At 45.2% G+C, this 18,810-nt stretch overlaps 1 protein-coding gene across 2 annotated transcripts in view; it reads left to right on the top strand.

The window, feature by feature from the left end:
* Nucleotides 1-18,810, top strand: part of LOC117361261 (gamma-aminobutyric acid receptor subunit alpha-3-like) — a 310,400-nt gene that overhangs the window by 204,986 nt on the left and 86,604 nt on the right. For both annotated transcript variants that reach the window (XM_033946357.1, XM_033946358.1), the window contains exon 5: nt 16,882-16,964. In XM_033946357.1, the coding sequence (XP_033802248.1) occupies nt 16,882-16,964 (83 nt within the window). The remainder of the gene's footprint in view (nt 1-16,881; nt 16,965-18,810) is intronic.

The following is an 18,810-nucleotide window of genomic DNA, read 5'->3' as shown; positions in this document are numbered from 1 at the left end:
TTGCTTGTTAGACATGTGACCTATGTTCCCACTAAGCTGAGCATGTGAGCAATCACTCGTATATTCTAGGAGTGTTGCGCCCAGATTTTACATGGCTGTTCACAAAAATACTTGCAAATTTGGAAAATTATTGGTTTTTAGAACTTGTCACTCAACTGAAAATAAATTTGCACACACCTGGCCAATCCTTAGAGGAGTCATATACTGGTTTATCTAATACAACTAACTTAAAGGACATGCAAGTAATGAATGCATCTACCCTTGGGGGTGCATCTATCATATGTATGGACCTTCAGGCAGCAATCTGCCTGAAGGTCCATACATATGATAGATGCACCCCCAAGGGTAGATGCATTCAATACTTGCTTGTCCTTTAAGTTAGTTGTATTAGACAAACCAGTATATGACTTGTCAGACTGAATAACAGTGGCTTGTTGATTACTTTGCAATCCTTAGAGGAAACATTTCATGTGGCTACTTGTCCTGCTGCTGCATGGTACAGTGTATAATCTGAATTATTTATTCTGATTTTCACTGTTAACATTAGCCCCTTCTTTTACAAAACTGTAGCATGGTTTTTAGGCCCAGCCAAGGCGGTAACAGCTCCTACAATTCCTACAGTATGTGCGGCGGAGCTGTTACCACTGTGGCTGGCACTAAAAACTGCGCTACAAGAATCTAACAACTGATAAAGAAAATACTGCTGCCCGGGTTGTTAGTGACTCTAGTAAGAATGCCCACCCATCCTTGATTAGTCTCTGTTGGTTGCCAATAAAATATTGGATTCAATATATGATCTTGGTATTGGCATTTAAAGTTACGTAGACAAAAACACCTCCCTTATTTGATAGTTTGATGCCACATTTTAGATAGGCTAAAAATTTGTTGGTTCACTGCCTCTGCAGCCGTAATGGCTATTGGTTATTTTTTGCAATCAATTGATAAATCTTAACCAATTGTTAGTGTAGTCCTTAGTCACTTCTCTCTGAATCACTAACATATAGCTTTATTAGATTAGACATTTTAGATAGAACATCAAGGCTGGAAAAGCAACATTGAAGTCTAAGGGACTGATTCTGTATAGGATGCCTGGTCTCAGCAGCTACTTAAGTGGCTTTTGAGACTTACTTGTTTTTAACCCCACCCTTTTGTTTATACCTTTAATATCTTACTTTTCTTTCATCAATGTAGTTCTCCCCTTCTTTTCCACTTGAACCCGTTTGTCTAGTCATGTATGTCATTGTTTTTATCTAATCGTGTATGTTTATTTTGTTAAAGTTATGTTAAATTATATTATCTGTTTCTGCCCTATTTTAAAATATATAACCACCTTGAAATAAATGGTATATCAAAGGTGGTATATCAAAATGTTATTAAATTTGAAACTTGAGAATGGCACATTGGCGTCCTAACAAGAAACACCAACCTGATTCTTTAACCGGTGTCCATGTCACAGATGCCATTTAGAGAATCGTGTTTCTACTGAGCTGATCGCGGCAAAGGAATCTCTTTGCTGCAATCAGCTGAGCGGCAGTGTCAGGGAACACCTGAACCCCACTGCAAGGTGGCCTGCAGGAGGGATGCCCACTCCATCCCACTGCCACCCCTGAAACTCCCTATGATGTCTGCGGCAGAAGGGATGCCCACTCTCTCCTGCCACAAACCCCTAAACAATCCCTGGCAGGAGGGATGCCCACTTCCTCCTGCAGACACCCCCCCAGAATCCCCCCCCCCAAAGCCCACATGGACACCTTTAACAGGAAGGCTAGCCAGAGGAATGCCTACTCCCTCTAGCTGCCATGCCCACCTCTTCAGAATGGCGAATCTTCCATTTCCTGGTACATCCTGGGATACACCGGGGAGGGGCCTAAGGCCCTAATTGGCCCAGGTGCCTAAGGCCCCTCCCATAGGAGGTGCTTTAGGCACCCGGGCCAACTGGAGTCTTAAGCCTCCTTCCCAGTGCATTCTGGGATGCACTGGGAGTGGCCTAAGACTCTGATTAGCCAGATACCTAAAGCCCAAAATATACCACAAACTTAAATTCAGTTGCAGAAAAAAACTACCTAAACCTTCTTATGCTGTGTCTAATGATAACCATTAATCAACATTTTACAATTTAGTATTCACTGTTCATGTGTCTGACAGTGAATCTCACTTAAAATTAATGGGGAGATGCATACCACAGAAAACAATGACATTAATCAGTGCCTGTTGATTTTAATCATTTGTCTGCCAAACTCCCCAAATTCATCAAGTCATAAACAAGCTTGTCAAAATCTTGCCCCCCCCTCCCCCGCGCAAAAAAAAAAGAAAAATACAGTAGATCAGACCATCTCAATAGTCATTTATAGTGAAAGAAACTACCTCTTGGAAGTCATATTTAGTGCACAGCAAAGAGAAAGACACTGTGTTAGTAGCAGCTTTCAATGGTTGTCACTGTGCCAACTTGCTTTCCTTTAGCAAAATCACTGTTCTTACAATTATACTTATGGCTATGTTTATTAGATTCTTAATATACTGTCTTTCTGTGTTAGAACCAAAGCAGATTACATATTACATACAGGAACGTTCACTTTCTCTGCTCCTAGTGGGCTCACAATCTGAGTTTCTGTACTTAGATTTAAAGGTGGCAATCAACTTTCCTGTGGGACTTCCAGTGTCTCTGAAATGCACAACCAGTTTCAAAGGTATTTCTTGTTGAAATAATCTTGTTTCTTGCTCAGCAGCACCTAGGAGTTATGCTCTGTTTATAGAACTAAGGCCAGCTTTACTTATACCTTTTTATTGCGGTTTATTTTATACCTTATCTACCATGGACCCCTGAAGAAGATGTGTTCTCCGAAACACAGACCGTGTCGGGTCCCTTGGATTGTAATAAGGTGGTATCATTAACTGCATTAAATATTGGGTATAATTAACATTGCCTGCATCTTGTACATATCAGTGTGCAGTTTTTTTTCATCTGAAAGAATGACATCATCAAATATCTATCTATTTGAAGATGTCATTCTTTCAGCTGGGCATATTGGCCTTAGTTCTCTAAACAGCGCGTAACTCCTAGGTGCCGCTGAATGTGATTGTCAGTCACCCACTAGACACCGTTTATAGAATCACACCTAGTGGTGTCTAAGCGGTCTTAGGCACCAGTAGGTATTGAATCCTTAGGAGCACTGCCATTCAAGTCAGGGCTTTCTTGGCCTAGATGAGTGCGCCTAAGTTAGGTGCCTACTGGTGCCTAAGTCAAACCATGTCCAAAATCTGCTCAGAATCTGCCCCTAACCATGTCTACTCACTGGTAGGCACCTAGGTATTGATGCCTACATTGAAGTTTTAAGCGCCTGCTGAGTTAGGTACCTTTCAGCTAATTAATTTTTTTTAATGGTGTTTTCAATTATCAGCACCATTTAAACCAATTAAGAAAATGAAATTAGGAGTCTAGATAGGTTAGGCTTGCCGATCTAGGTGCCTAACTTTAGGTGTCATTTAAAGCAGTGGTTCCCAACCCTGTCCTGGAGGACCACCAGCCAGGTTTTCAAGATAGCCCTAATGAATATGCATGGAGCAGATTTGCATGCCTTTCACCTCCATTGTATGAAAATCTCTCTCATGCATATTCATTAGGACTATCCCAAAAACTCGACTGGCTGGTGGTCCTCCAGGACAGGGTTGGGAACCATTGATTTAAAGAATCTGGGCTACCATGCAAAATACTGATTTTCATTTGTTCATTAGCAATTGGCTTACACATCTAAAATAATTATTCAGTTTAAAAATTAGCTTAATTGTCTGTGATTGTGAAAAATGAACTCTTCTATGCAGTAATGGGGCAATCCTATAACCTGGCTGCAAGATGTAGGTGCTATAATGGAGCATGCTCAGCACAAGTTGTTTAATGGTTTCAGGGCATGCCTAGGTCATTATAGAAGGTTTTGCACAAAGATGCATTGCTGTGCCAAATTGCTGGCATAAGTTAGTTTGTCTATTCTATTAACTATGAGGCACATAATTGAAATGGAAATACATCTAAATCGGTACTTGGACACCTAAAAGACAGGTCGTCCAAGTGCCAATAATCAAAACGGGTTTTAGACATATCTAAAAACAGCTTTGGCCTTTTCAGTGCTGCTGTATGCCCAGAGTGAAAAGGCACTGAGTAATATATGGCAATAATGATGAAATGTCCAAATATATCAATAAATCATACAGTAGCGTTATCTTCAAAATATTCACATTCATTCGTTATGGAATTCTCAGAACGCCAACCAAAGCAACAGCTATGGTGTGGCAGCACTCCTCATTGATCCATTTTAATGTGTGATTTTAACCTCTTTTAAATCTTATTCTTAATCTTATTTTTTTTCAGTTTCTATATATCCATATATCATTATAGTTGACTTAGCTTTTTTGGTATTATAACATTTTGTTCCTACATCAGGTTCGGGGATACTGCTGGAGCACGAAATAAAGCTTAACAAAGCTTAACCTATCATACTTGTGCTGAAAGGTATATGTAGTGCTGTACATTTGACATAATAGAAGGTCTCTGCTCTGAACAGCTTCCAATTTAATTTGGACAGACAGAGGACATATAGGGGTTGGGGTGTTCTTTGCAGGGAGAATGATAGGATGGATATAGGTAATTTTATAGTAAAGTGGGAGTTAGGAGTTGAAAGCAACCTCAAAAAAGTGGGCTTTTAGTTTGGATTTGAATATTGCTAGAGATGGAGCCTGATGTAATGACTCAGGCAGTCTGTTCCATGCATACGGCACAGCAAGATAGAAGGGATGGAGTCTGGAGTTGGCGGTGGAGGAGAAGGATACAGATAGTTTCTCTGGTTGGGTTCTCAGGATCTAGCAAGATCAGATCGGCTGTCAACTATAGATTAGAACATAGGCAGTGGAACACTGCTTTATTTTGGGAGGGGCCCTCTAAACCCCCACCCACCTCCTGGCACTTTAGTTTTAAATCTACAGCAGCTGCTGTGCAGCATCTACGAGGAGGTCTGCCCTTGGAAGTAGAATGAAGGGTTCTGGGACAGGCCTGCTGTTTGATGCTGTGCAGTGGCTGCGTGGTAGCTGCCTGAAGATTTAAGCAAACACTGGGAGAAGGGTGGGTGGGAGGACCAAAACCACAGTGACCGAGAATTTGGGGGAAGGCCATGGCCCCTGTGCCCTCCCCTTTTACAACGCCTATGGCTCAGAATAATTATGTCTTTAATATGCAACCTAGAGTGTGAGGAGTTCAATTGGATAATTTGTTGACTAAGGAACATCAGATTAAATTGGTTAGTAGGGAAGCTTATGGCCTTTTAAGGAAATCACGAGCAGTACATAAATATTTTTATACAGCAGTGTTTGTAATTATAGTTCAATCACTTATAGTTCAATACTTTCTTTGATGGATTATTATAATATAATATACCTGGGAAGTGCAAAGGGACTTTTGAAGAGACTACAGACAGTACAGAATATTGCAGTCAGGGTGATCTATTTGATCTTTGAACATGACAGAATTGCATCATATATTATTAAATTACATTGGTTGCCACACAAGGATATATTTTAAGCCTTGTATAATGGTTTTTAATATTTTATATGGTCAAGGGCCATTGTATCTATTGGAATTAGGTTTCTTATCAGTAGGTAAATCAGGACATGCTTTAAGGAAGCAGTTTTACCTTCAATTTCCCTCCACAAAACAAATTAAGTCATTTATGCAATGGAATACATCTTTTTATTATCAGACATCGCTAGATTGGAATGATTCACTGTTTTTAATTAGACCAGAAGTGTGTTATATGGTTTTTAGGAAGATTTTAAAAACATTTTTATGTAAGATATTTCTATCTTGAAACATATGTGATCAGCCAATGAACTCATAAGGACTTTGGTGGAATACAAATGATGATGTAATGTAATGAACGGAGTTCATGGGAGGAGCTTAGGGGGAATAAGTGAGGAGATATATTGAAGAGCTACAGAGTAAATGCACTTGAAGGTTAGTAAGAGGAGTATTAATTTTATTCAGAAATGAATGGGCAGCCAATGAAGTGACTTGAGGAGAGGGGTAATTTGAGTATGGTGGCTCTCGCGGAATATAAATCATGCAGCAGAATTTTGCAGGGATTGGAGGGGAAAGGAATGGTTGAGCAGAAGACCTGAGAGAAGCAAGTTGCAGTAGTCTAAGTGAGAGATGATGAAAGTGTGGATAAGAGTTTGGTAGTGTGCTCACTTGGAGAGGTTGAATTTTGGTAATTTTATCGAGGAAGAAGTGGCAGGCTTTAGCAGTTTGTTGGATCTGAGTGGGGAAGAAGAGAAGTCAAAGATGACCCCAAGATTGTAAACTGACAAGACAGGGAGGAGGAAAGTGTTGTCCACAGAAACAGAATGAGGGGAGGGGAGTTTAGATAGAAAGATAAGGAGCTTAGTCTTTGCCATATTCAGGTTTAGATGGCGGGGAAACATCGGATAGGCAAGCTGAGAATTGGGTCTAGATTTCTATAGAGATATCTGATATGGAGAGGTAGATCTGGAAGTCATCAGTATAGAGGTGATACTGAAACCATGGAAGATTGATGCACCAAGAGAGAGTGTATATATGAAGAAAAGGAGATGTCCCGAGACAGAGCCTTGAGGTACACTGGTTGACAGTGGGATAGCAGTGGAGAAGGATCTCCTATTGCATATACTGAAAGAACATAAGATTTGCTGCTGCTGGGTCAGACCAGTGGTCCATCGTGCCCAGCAGTCTACTCACATGGCAGCCCTTAGGTCAAAGACCAGTGCCCTATTTGAGTCTAGCCTTACTTGCTTATTTTCTGTTTCAGTAGGAACTTATCCAACCTTGTCATGAATCCCTGAAGGGTGTTTTCTCCTATAACAGCCTCCGGGAGAGTGTTCCAGACCTCTACCACTCTCTGGGTGAAGAAGAACTTCCTTATGTTTGTACAGAATTTTTCCCCTTTTAACTTAAGCGAGTGCCCTCTCGTTCTCTTCACCTTGGAGAGGGTGAACAATCTCTCTGTCTCTACTAAGTCAGTTCCCTTCAATATCTTGACTGTTTCAATAATGTCCCCTCTCAGTCTTCTCTTTTCAAGGGAGAAGAGGCCCAGTTTCTCTAGCCTCTTTTTGCACGGCAACTCCCCCAGCCCCTTAAACATTTTTGTCGCTCTTTTCTGGACCCTTTCGAGTAGTACTATGTCCTTTTTCATGTATGGCGACCAGTGTTAGACGCAGTAGTCCAGGTGGGGTCATACCATGGCCCGGTATAACGGCATGATAACCTTTTCAGATCTGTTTGTGATCCTCTTCTTAATCATTCCTAGCATTATGTTTGCCCTTTTCGCCGCCACCGCACATTGCGCAGACGGTTTTATTGACTTGTCCACAAGTACTCCCAAGTGTCTTTTCTGGGGGCTCTCTCTGAGTATAGCACTGGACATCTTTATTCATGCATATGATTTTGGTGACCGACATGCATCACCTTGCACTTATCCACGTTGAACCTCATTTGCCATTTCGCAGCCCATTCCTCGAGCTTATTTATGTCTCTTTGAAGATCTTCGCAATCCTTCTGTGTCCTCCCTACTCTGAATAACTTAGTATCATCCGCAAATTTACCGTATTTTCGCGGATATAACGCGCACCATTGTAAAACGCGCACAGGGGTATAGCGCGCAGAAATCACGATGATATGTACAAAAACTTTTCTATACCGCGCTCAGGCATATAACGCGCATGCTGCCCGACTCTCCTTTCGCCCGCCCTGACTTTCCGTGCGCTGTCCCGACTCTCCGTTCACCCCCCCTGACTTCCGTGCACTGTCCTCCCTTGAAGTCCTGTCCCCCCTTGAAGGTCTGTCCCCATCCTGAAAGCCTGATGCCCCCCCCGACGTCCGATACATCCCCCCCCACCGGCAGGACCACTCGCACCCTCACCCCGAAGGACCGCCGACTCCCCAACAATATCGGGCCAGGAGGGAGCCCAAACCCTCCTGGCCACGGCGACCCCCTAACCCCACCCCGCACTACATTACGGGCAGGAGGGATCCCAGGCCCTCCTGCCCTCGACGCAAACCCCCTCCCCCCAACGACCGCCCCCCCCCCAAGAACCTCCGCCCATCCCCCAGCCGACCCGCGACCCCCCTGGCTGACCCCCACGACACCCCCACCCGCCTTCCCCGTACCTTTGTGTAGTTGGGCCAGAAGGGAGCCCAAACCCTCCTGACCACGGCGACCCCCTAACCCCACCCCGCACTACATTACGGGCAGGAGGGATCCCAGGCCCTCCTGCCCTCGACGCAAACCCCCCTCCCCCCCAGCCGACCCGCGACCCCCCTGGCCGACCCCCACGCCCCCCCCACCCCCCTTCCCCGTACCTTTGGAAGTTGGCCGGACAGACGGGAGCCAAACCCGCCTGTCCGGCAGGCAGCCAACGAAGGAATGAGGCCGGATTGGCCCATCCGTCCTAAAGCTCTGCCTACTGGTGGGGCCTAAGGCGCGTGGGCCAATCAGAATAGGCCCTGGAGCCTTAGGTCCCACCTGGGGGCGCGGCCTGAGACACATGGTCGGGTTTGGCCCATGTGCCTCAGGCCGCGCCCCCAGGTGGGACCTAAGGCTCCAGGGCCTATTCTGATTGGCCCACGCGCCTTAGGCCCCACCAGTAGGCGGAGCTTTAGGACGGATGGGCCAATCCGGCCTCATTCCTTCGTTGGCTGCCTGCCGGACAGGCGGGTTTGGCTCCCGTCTGTCCGGCCAACTTCCAAAGGTACGGGGAAGGGGGGTGGGGGGGTCGTGGGGGTCGGCCAGGGGGGTCGCGGGTCGGCTGGGGGGGAGGGGGGTTTGCGTCGAGGGCAGGAGGGCCTGGGATCCCTCCTGCCCGTAATGTAGTGCGGGGTGGGGTTAGGGGGTCGCCGTGGCCAGGAGGGTTTGGGCTCCCTTCTGGCCCAACTACACAAAGGTACGGGGAAGGCGGGTGGGGGTGTCGTGGGGGTCGGCCAGGGGGGTCGCGGGTCGGCTGGGGGACGGGCGGAGGTTCTTGGGGGGGGGGCGGTCGTTGGAGGGAGGGGGGTTTGCGTCGAGGGCAGGAGGGCCTGGGATCCCTCCTGCCCGTAATGTAGTGCGGGGTGGGGTTAGGGGGTCGCCGTGGCCAGGAGGGTTTGGGCTCCCTCCTGGCCCGATATTGTTGGGGAGTCGGCGGTCCTTCGGGGTGAGGGTGCGAGTGGTCCTGCCGGGGGGAGGGGGATGTATCGGACGTCGGGGAGTCGGCCGGGCAAGAGGGCTTGGGCTCCCTCTTGCTCCGATCGTGGATGCGGGTGCGGGTGGGAGCGCGTGCGAGCGGTCGTTCGGGGTGGGGGTGCGAGCGGTCCTGCTGGGGGGGTGATTCGGGCGTCGGGCGGGGTGGGAACTATGTTTAAAAACTTTTGTATACCGCGCTCAGGCATATAACGCGCGAGGGGTATGCGCGGTACGTAAAATCACGTATAACGCGCGCGTTATATCCGCGAAAATACGGTAATCACCTCACTTGTTGTGCCAATTTCTAAGTCATTTATAAATATGTTGAAGAGCAAAGGCCCGAGCACCAAACACTGCGGCATTCCACTCGTGATACTTTTCCAGTCCGAGTATTGTCCATTCACCCCCCACTTTCTGTTTCCTATCCACCAACCAATTTTTAATCCATGTGAGTATATCACCCTTGATCCCATGGTTCACAATTTTTTGAAGTAGACATTCATGTGGAACCTCGTCGAACGCCTTCTGAAAATCTAGATATACGATGTTGACCGGGACACCCTTGTCTGTCTGCTCACTTACTCCTTCGAAGAAGTGCAGTAAGTTTGTCAAGCAAGATCTTCCTTTGCTGAAGCCAGGCTGGCTGGTCCTCATCAGTTTCTGTCCGTCAAGGTGATCGATGATGTGGTCCTTAATCAGCACCTCTACCATCTTTCCCAGTACCGAAGTCAGACTCACCGGTCTGTAGTTTCCCAGTTCTCCCTTTGAACCTTTCTTGAAGATCTGCGTAACATTCTCCACTTTCCAGTCTTCTGGAATCTTTCCTGATTTGATCGCTTCCTGATTTGATCGATTCCTGATTTGCTATTAGTTGTAGCAGTTCAGCTATTACCCCTTTTAGTTCCTTGATTACACTTGGGTTGATGCTATCTGGTCCTGGGGATTTATCGCTTTTAAGCCTATCAATCTGTCTGCATACCTCCTCTAGACTGACCGTCGGCCCTGTCAGTTTCCCATCTTCATTTCCTGTGTATAGCTTGTCGGCTTCCGGTATATTGGCTATATCCTCTTCGGTAACTACAGATGCAAAAAACGTGTTCGGTTTGTCTGCGATGGCTTTGTCCTCCTTTAGTAGTCCCTTTATTTCCTGGTCATCTAACGGCCCCACCGCTTCCTTCGCGGGTTGTTTCCTCATAATGTATCAAAAGAATGGCTTAAAGTTTTTTGGCCTCTTTAGCTATTTTTTTTGGCCTCTCTTACCGTCTTATGGCACTTGCTTTGATGTTTGCGATTTTTCCAGTTTTCTTCCTTTTTTGTCCTTTTCCATTCCTTAAACAAAGTCTTCTTGTCTCTGATTGCTTCCTTCTCTGCTACATTGAGCCACACCAGTTCCTTGTTCTTCTTCCTCTTGGAACCCTTGTTGATACACAGTAGAGAATGACACGGTGGCGGTTTACCCACGGCTACTGCGTTTAGCCGCGGGTAACCCGCCAAAAACGGGGAATGAAAATTAGCAGCCTCTGCGGGGACGGGGACAAGGCCATCACCGCCCCGTGGAGCGGTGAATGGTCTTGTCACCGCAGTGAGGCATAAAGGATCGTGCGGTCCCCGCACCCCCATCCGCCCACCCGCACGCCGGCTCGATCGTTTAACCAGCTTCCTTTCTCCACCTCACCTTAGTTTGCCGGCTTTCTTTTTCGGCGACCGGAACGCTTTCAAAAGAGCCGCGCACGCGCGGCTGCTCAGTATTCAATCTTCTGCTCTGGTCCAACCGGAAACAGGAAGTTGCAGCAGAGCAGAAGATTGAACTTTGAGCTGCCGCGCATGCGCGGCTCTTTGAAAGCATGCAGGTCGCCGAAAAAGAAAATTGGCAAACTAAGGAGAGCTGGAGAGCAGTAGCGTACCAAGGGGGGGGCGGGAGGGGCGAAAAAGGTAATGGCGCCAGGCCTTGGAGCACCGAGGCAGACCGCTTCTCCCCCCTCCCAGCCGAACACCCGCTGACCCTACTATCTCCCCCCAAGTGAACCTCCCAGCAAAAGCAGCAAACCTCCCTCCAGTAGCGTCGACTTTCTCCTCCCTCTGCCGCATCACTGATGATGTCATCCGTGACGCGGCAGAGGGAGGAGAAAGCCGCGAAGGAGGTTTGCTGCTCTCGCTGGGAGGGTCGGAAAGGTTCACGGGGGGGGAGATAGGAGGGTCAGCGGGGATTCGGCTGGGAGGGGGGGAGAAGCGGTCTGCCTCGGTGCTCCATTACCTTCTTTGGGCAGCAGCAGCGTTTACAATTCGCTGCTGTTGCCGGCTTCAGGCCTTGTTCTCTGCCGGGTCCTGCCTACTTCCTGTTTTCATGAAGACAGGACCCGACAGAGAGGAAGGCCTGAAGCGGGCAACATCAGTGAATTGTGAATGTTGCTGCTGCCCGATGAAGTTCAGGACATCAGGACATCGAGGAAGGAGCAGGGTGAAATCGGCTGCTGGCTTGGGGGTGAGGGTAGGGAAAGAATCGTGGAAGTGGAGAAATTGGCACTATGGCTTTGTGGGGGCTAGGGGGAGAGAAAAAGAAAGGAAAAAATAAAGAGGGGGCAGGGGGAGAGAGAAAGAAAGGCAGAATTAAAGAGGGGTCAGGGGGAGAGAGAAAGAAAGGCAGAAAGAAAGAGGGGGACCAAGAGGAGAGAGAAAGAAAGGCAGAAATAAAGAGGGGGTCAAGAGGGAGAGAAAGAAAGGCAGAAAGAAAGAGGGGAGCCAGGGGGAGAGAGAAAGAAAGAGGGGGGGGGGGCAGGAGAAGAAAGAAGAAGGATCAGAAGAAGGACCAGAGACTCATGAAATCACCAGACAAAAAGGTAGGAAAAATGATTTTATTTTCAACTTAGTGATCAAAATGTGTTCGTTTTGAGAATTTATATCTGCTGTCTATATTTTGCACTATGGCCCTCTTTTACTAAAACGCAATAGCGGTTTTTAGCGCAGGGAGCCTATGAGCGTCGAGAGCAGCGTGGGGCATTCAGCGCAGCTCCCTGCGCTAAAAAACGCTATCGCAGTTTAGTAAAAAGGGAGGGGGAATATTTGTCTATTTTTGTATAGTTGTTACTGAGGTGACATTGCATAAAGTCATCTGCCTTGACCTCTTTGAAAACCCGCGGAATATAAATGATAATTAACATTTTCTCTGCGTACAGCGTGCTTTGTGTTTTTAAAATTTTATTGTTGGTAGATCATTTTGACTTGGCCACAAAGGTAAGGGGGAGGGAGGGAGGGGAGCTGCTGAAAGACATCTAGTAATCCTTGCAGGCTTGACTGTGCAGGGAATTATTTTTGTAAAATCATGTTTTGTTATGTGACTGGCATTATCTAGACTTTAATTTCTATGAATGAATAGAATGAAAATGATATAAAATTACTTGCTTGCGGGGACCGCGTGTTCCGGCTCACACAAGGAAGGAGGGGGTGAAAGGGAAAAAGTTTCTCTTCCTTGGAAATAGATTCTGAAGTGACCTCATCAAAGAAGACCAGCACTAAATGTACAAGAAATCCGTTAAACAATGTCAAAAGAGCCCAAAATAGAAAACTGCTACTGCCTTGAGACTCCATTATTGAAGGAATCAACTTGAAATCACAGAAGAGACAGGAAAAGGTTAAATGCCTCATGGAATCCTCAGGTACAAAACACAAACCAAATTGTGAATGAAATCAGAGCAGACAGTAAGAATTATAAAATTGATGTCATTATCCATCTGGAAAAAAAGGCGTACTAGAAATAATGCCTCAGCAATACAATTTTCAGAAGTTCTATTTGCTCATGGTAAGGGAGAAGAGAGACTGCTAGTGATGGTGGGGGGACTGATAGAAGATATGAAAGAAGGGTGGTAGAAAGGAACAGATGATAAAGGAGGGAGGGAAGGGTGGTGGTGGAAAGGAATAGAACAGACATTGAAAGAGGGTAGAGAGGAACAGACCCTGAAAGGAAATGTGGAAGGCAGAGTGGGGAGAAGACGCTGGAAGGGAAGAAGACAGATGCCAGACTATGGGGGAGCGGAGGGAAGAAAATGGGTGCTAGACGGGGACGGTGATGGGGCGGTGAATGGGATGGCAGTGGCGGTGACGGGGCGGTGAAAGGGATGGCGGTGACGGTGATGGGGCGGTGAAAAGAACGGGGCGGTGACGGGGCGGTGCAGAGGATGGTGGGCCGGGGACGGTGCAGTGACGGAGACAGATTTTTTCCCCGTGTCATTCTCTAATACACAGTACAGCAAACTTTTGACTCGCAAACTGAGTGTTGACTCGATTTGCGAGCACCCCCCCCCTGATAACCGGCATCGCTTCCCCCCGCTCGCAAAGCCCCCCCTGCACGTGAACCAGCCCCCCGCCCGAACAACTTAAACTTACCCCCCCCCCCGGTCTGGCACCGGCACCGGCATGCAGGCACAGATTGTGCCGGTGCCTAGAAGATCTTCCGGCTTCTGCCTGCCTTGAGCATGCATCTGTGCATGCTCAAAGACTTCTAATTCTTCCTCTCGCTGAGATTCTTGGCAAGAGGGAGAATTAGAACTCCTTGAGCATGCGCAGATGCATGCTCAAGGCAGGCAGAAGCCGGAAGATATTCTAGGCATCGGCACGATCTGTGCCTGCGTGCCGGTGCCAGACGGGGGGGGGGGGGGTAAGTTTAAGTTGTTCTGGTGGGGGGGGCGGTTCGCACGGGGGAGTGCCAGTTGGAGCGAGGGGGCCTTTGCGAGTGGGGGGGAGCAATGCTGGTTATTTGGGGGGGGGAACGTATCAAAGCAAGTTTCCCTTATTTCCTATGGGGAAACTCGCTTTGATAAACGAGCATTTTGGATTACGAGCATGCTCCTGGAACGGATTATGCTCGTAATCCAAGGTACCACTGTATATATAAATTTTGCACCTCTGTGACTGTGTCCTTAAAAAGGACCATGCTTGCTCTAGCGTATTTACAGTGCTTATCCTTTTCCTAATCTTCTTCCTCACCATGACTCTCATTCCTTCATAGTAGTAGTTCCTTTTACGGAAGTTTAGTGGCGTGGCCGTCATTCTGGACCGATTTTTTGTTCCTGTGTCTAGGTTGAAGCGGATCATGTGATCACTTTTTCCCAGCATCCCTTCTACTTCTATACCCTATGCTGGTCCCCGTAGTCCATTTAGAACTAAGTCTAGATTGCATTTCCTCTCATATTTTCCATGACAAGTTGTTCCAGGAAGCAATCACCTACAACATCCAGGAACTTGGGAGGGGCATTCTGCCCTGCACAGAAGGGTGCTAAGCTATAAGAATATAGTGAGCCCATTGAATTATCCATGGGCAATACAGCATTAGCTTCGCTCCTGTAGTGTTTAAATGGTTGTTAGCTGGGGGGAGGAAGACGGGAAGTGATAGATACTGGAATACATTTTGGGATTAAGTTAAATATGAATTATTTGATGGAAGAATAATAATATTACACTTCCCCCTCCCCATTCGCGGTTCATGCACTCGCAGTTTCATATAATCGTGATTTTTTTCTGGGGAGAGGGAAAATTTAAAAAACAGTCTTTTTTCCTCCCTGCCGCCTTCCCGGCCTTACCTGGTGGTCTAGAGGGTTTTCAGGGCAAGAGCGATCTTCCTACGCTCCTGCCCCGTGCAGATTGCCATGAGGAAATGGCTGCTGGGAGTTCCCGTAGTCTCTCGAGACTACTGTAAGGCTGGGAAGGCGACAGGGAGGTGGGGGTGGGTCAGCGCCAGATAATCGCAGTTTTTCAGCATTTGCAGTCCGGCTCTGCTCGTATCCCTCGCGAATGACGATGGAGAAGTGTAGGTTTAATATATTTATTTAGAATTAATACATTAAATAAATTAACCCCCCCCCCCCCCTTTTACAAAACTGTAGCATGGTTTTTAGTGCCGGCTGCGGCAGTCACAGCTCCGACACTCATAGGAATTCTATGAGCGTCAGAGCTGTTACTACTGCAGCCGGTGCTAAAAAATGCACTATGGTTTTGTAAAAGGGGGGTAAATAAAAAAAATGGATTGGTTGCTGAGGTATGAAGGTATTTTATTAGATAGGGTTCAGAGATACTAAGCTGATTGGGAAATAAAGTAAAAGGTGTGTGACTTAAGTTGTGCGTTTGTATGAAATTTTTGGCAGGCGTTACTTTGTGAAAATTGAGGGTAGTGGGTGGAAGTTGAGAAAACTTTAGATGTGGTAGAAATTTGTCCCTCCCCTTCCCTCCCTTGAGTTGCATAATTTATGGTTGGCTACTTTTGAGTATACTGTGAGTTGGATTCTGCTGAATTGTCCTCTTGTTAAGGTGAATGGGTCATTTTGGGTATCACAGCAGCAGTGATATTTGCAAAAAATACATTTTCCAGATGACCTGCAGTGATGGCAAAATAAATAAATAACTAAGGGATTATTGTTATTGAGGGGTTATTATTGAGGGATAATCTGCTTGTATGTGATACTGCCTTAAGCAGAGATGAGACCTTGATGACACCGTAGATCTCACTGGACTAGAAATGATGTAAAGGGTTGAGTGGTTGGTTTGAAAATAGATATGAATGGCTAGGTCATTATCAACTAATCGTGGAAAGAGAGAGAAGTCAAAAGGCTGGACTTGAAAAACAAGAATTAAAGTTCTAAAGTTAAATACATTATATCAATTATTACAGTCGTTATTAAATAATTAAAATACAGACAAGTTTTTGTCCAGTTAAGGAAGCTACCATTTTATTTATTTGTGATGATGTGTGAACAGAAGTGGATGCAAGCTGTGAGCGCATGGAATGGAAGCATGGAATGTTGCTACTCTTTGGGGTTCTGGAATCTTGCTATTCTTTGAGATTCTGTATAGAATCTTGATACTCTTTGAGGTTCTAGAATATTTTGTTACTATTTGGGATTCTGGAATGTTGCTACTCTTTGGATTTTGGCCAGGTACTAGTGACCTGGTTTGGCCACCGTGAGAACGGGCTACTGGGATTGATGGACCTTTGGTCTGACCCAGTAAGGCCATTCTTATGTTCTTCTGTTCATAGTGCTAGCATAAGTTACCTATGTATGAGGAGCCACTGAAAAGTTCTCAGCTCAAACAATTAAGTTGGAGCAGTCTCCATCAAGGGCTGTACGCTTAGTCTAGTGATTTTTCTTTTTCTGTTCCGTATTTTTCTGGAACAAAAAATGTGGAAAATCACTAGGCTAAGTGTATAGCCTTCAATGGGCACTGCCCCAACTTAGTTAGGATGAGAAGTTTTCAATGCAGGCTTACACAAATATTCCATTTTTTATCATTCTGTTTACTCATCTTTTGGATAATTGATATGTTTAGTGGCTGAATTTTCACTGCTAAGCATGTATGCTTTTTACCTGACCTTTGTTTGCTGAAAACTGCTCATATTTTCTAGAGCAATAACTTTGGCCACCTTGCAAATGAACAAGCTTGAATTGTTTATTTATTTATTTTTTTCTCAAGAAACCATTTCTGTGGCCAGCCCTGCTATCAGTCACATAAATGTTTTTTTAAAAAAATATTGGGCCAATATGATTACTAAAAACAAGAACTTTTTGCTATATAGAAATGATTGAATATATTAGAATTCTGTTTGACCAAAGGATGCTGTAAAAATCTGATTATTAGCAGTGTTTAACTTTTCTTTCAGATTAACCATTCATGCTGAGTGCCCTATGCATTTGGAAGACTTTCCTATGGATGTTCATGCATGCCCATTGAAATTTGGAAGTTGTAAGTCTGTCATACTATATTTACTCAATATTCTTAATTTCTGTGAATTTATTTTGTTACACATTACTAGAGTTCATTATTTATGATAAATATTGAGGGGGAGGAGTTATAAACAGTGTCTAGCATTAAGACATGTTGCTTTACTGTTAACCCCAGTTTACTCAGTGTAAGAAGTATAATTTTTCTTTTTTTTGTTCCGTATTTTTGAGTCAGGGTTAAACAAACAGGGTTAAACAATCAGATTGATAATTATTTTTCTGAATCAAGCAAGGTCTACTCTCAAGTGTGAATAACTTTGAAAAGGTATATGGACAAACTATTAAGTCTAAATGTATCTGTGCTACATTCAGTACCAGTATCAGAAGCACATGGAGATGTATACTTTAATCAGCCTAAGTCAGACTGGTTTTGGGCATCAGCTTTTCATTTTATTCAGCCACTATATTTATCATAAATGATATGCATGTTCAAGGCATATTATTGACTACAAACCTAACAATATTTATGGTATGTATATTTCTATACATCTATACCACAGTCTTTCAAAATACAGTGGTACCTCGGAATCCAAACTTCATCCATTACAGAACCCCGTTCAAGTTCCAAAACGTTCAAGTTCCAAGACAATTTTTTCCCATTGAAAATAATAGAAACTGGATTAATCTGTTCCTTGGTCCTCTTGCTCTTATTTTCCGCTGGACACATGGCTAATATAGATGGCTTGAGGGCTGTGCAAGAACAATGCACTGTGGCATAGACAGCAAGATCGGGCACCCCACCGGCAGAGACAACAAGATCGGGCCACCCCTGGAAGAGACAGCAAGATCGGACCCCCATCAGCATAGATCGGGCCCCTCTGGCAGAGACAGCAAGATCGGCAACGGCAACTGCAAGCGATGCTCAGCCCACAGCTTCCCTCTGACCCCAACTGCCCAGGCAGAAACAGGAAGTTGCATCAGAGGGGAAGCTTTGGGCTGAGCAATGCTTGCAGATACCGTACGTTTGGATTCCAAAGCAGTGTTCGGATTCCGGGGCAAAATTTAATTTTAAAAAATAGTTCGAATTCCAAGTCGTTCGAGGTCTGGGGCATTCAGATTCTGAGGTACCACTGTAGTTTGTATTGTTGAATTGAGTGTTTAGAAATCAAAAACAAAACAGACTATTGGAAAGCACATGACTATCTGAAAAATACCATATGATATTTCAGTATCTGGACAAGGTAGGTACTACAAGGATGAAAACAGAAGTGATGTTGTAGCATACAGAAAAACACCGAAAGACTGTATTGGTAATATCCGTGGCCAATATTCAAAGGGTTTATGCTCCTAATTTGGAGGTTCTTTAATTAAGGGGTCCTTTTATTAAGGTGCGCTAACCAATTATATTCTATGGGCATAGATTATATTCTTTGGGTGCATTAGCATTTAGTGTGCGCTAAATCAGTTAGAACACCTTAATAAAAAGACCCTTAAATAAGCAAAAAGTGATCTTATACAAGTGGCCCTTAAACAGATCTTTCCTGCGCGCTAAGGCCATTTTTTCCCAAAGCTGGAAAATGGATGATTTTCCCATTAAACAATTTTGTCATTAACATGTAGCCCTTAATGAATTAGCACAAGAACATCAACCCCCCTCCTGTTATGTAGGAAGTAATAGCCCCTAAGCTACATTGTGGGTGCCACTCTCATTGGTTGTCAATCAACTGCTAGGCATCTTTTATAGAATCACACCTAGGAACACTTAAGTGGACTTAGGCATTGCTATGCATTGTAGAGGTAGGTGTCAGTACATAAAATCAGGTTTTATCTGGCATAATATACCACAAGGTATATTATCTATCTCGCAC

This window comes from Geotrypetes seraphini, chromosome 5 (genome assembly GCF_902459505.1).
Source record: "Geotrypetes seraphini chromosome 5, aGeoSer1.1, whole genome shotgun sequence".
In the NCBI taxonomy this organism is placed as follows: domain Eukaryota; kingdom Metazoa; phylum Chordata; class Amphibia; order Gymnophiona; family Dermophiidae; genus Geotrypetes; species Geotrypetes seraphini.
The sequence above is the reverse complement of the archived record's forward strand: the minus strand, read 5'-3'. Positions and strand labels throughout refer to the sequence as shown.